General features: G+C 63.3%; 1 protein-coding gene across 1 annotated transcript in view; it reads left to right on the top strand.

Annotated features, from left to right (window-relative positions):
* Window positions 1-289, top strand: part of EMH_0021210 (uncharacterized protein) — a gene marked incomplete at both ends in the record, with an annotated part of 6749 nt that overhangs the window by 2120 nt on the left and 4340 nt on the right. Inside the window, one exon of the mRNA XM_013501719.1 lies at window positions 1-287. Within this exon, the coding sequence (XP_013357173.1) occupies window positions 1-287 (287 nt within the window). The remainder of the gene's footprint in view (window positions 288-289) is intronic.

Raw genomic sequence — 289 nt, forward strand, 5'->3', positions numbered from 1 at the left:
TTCAGACACCTGCTGCTGCTGCTGCTGCTGCTGCTGCTGCGCGCAGAACGTCGCCTATGTCCCCACGTCCTGCAGCAGCAGCAGCTACACCAGCAGCAGCAACACCAGCAGCAGCAGCAGCAACACCAGCAGCAGCAAAAGCAGCACCACAGGCACCAAGACAAAGCACGTGGAGCGATAGGGTCAGAGCTGCCACGCCTCAGCAGCAGCAGCAGCAGCAGCAGCAGCAGCAGACTCCAGCAGCAGCAGCAGCAGCAGCAGAACCGTCCCAGCGGTCCGAGGAGCCGCA

The sequence above is a fragment of the Eimeria mitis genome, genomic scaffold (assembly GCF_000499745.2).
Source record: "Eimeria mitis Houghton genomic scaffold, Emh_scaff741, whole genome shotgun sequence".
NCBI lineage: Eukaryota > Apicomplexa > Conoidasida > Eucoccidiorida > Eimeriidae > Eimeria > Eimeria mitis.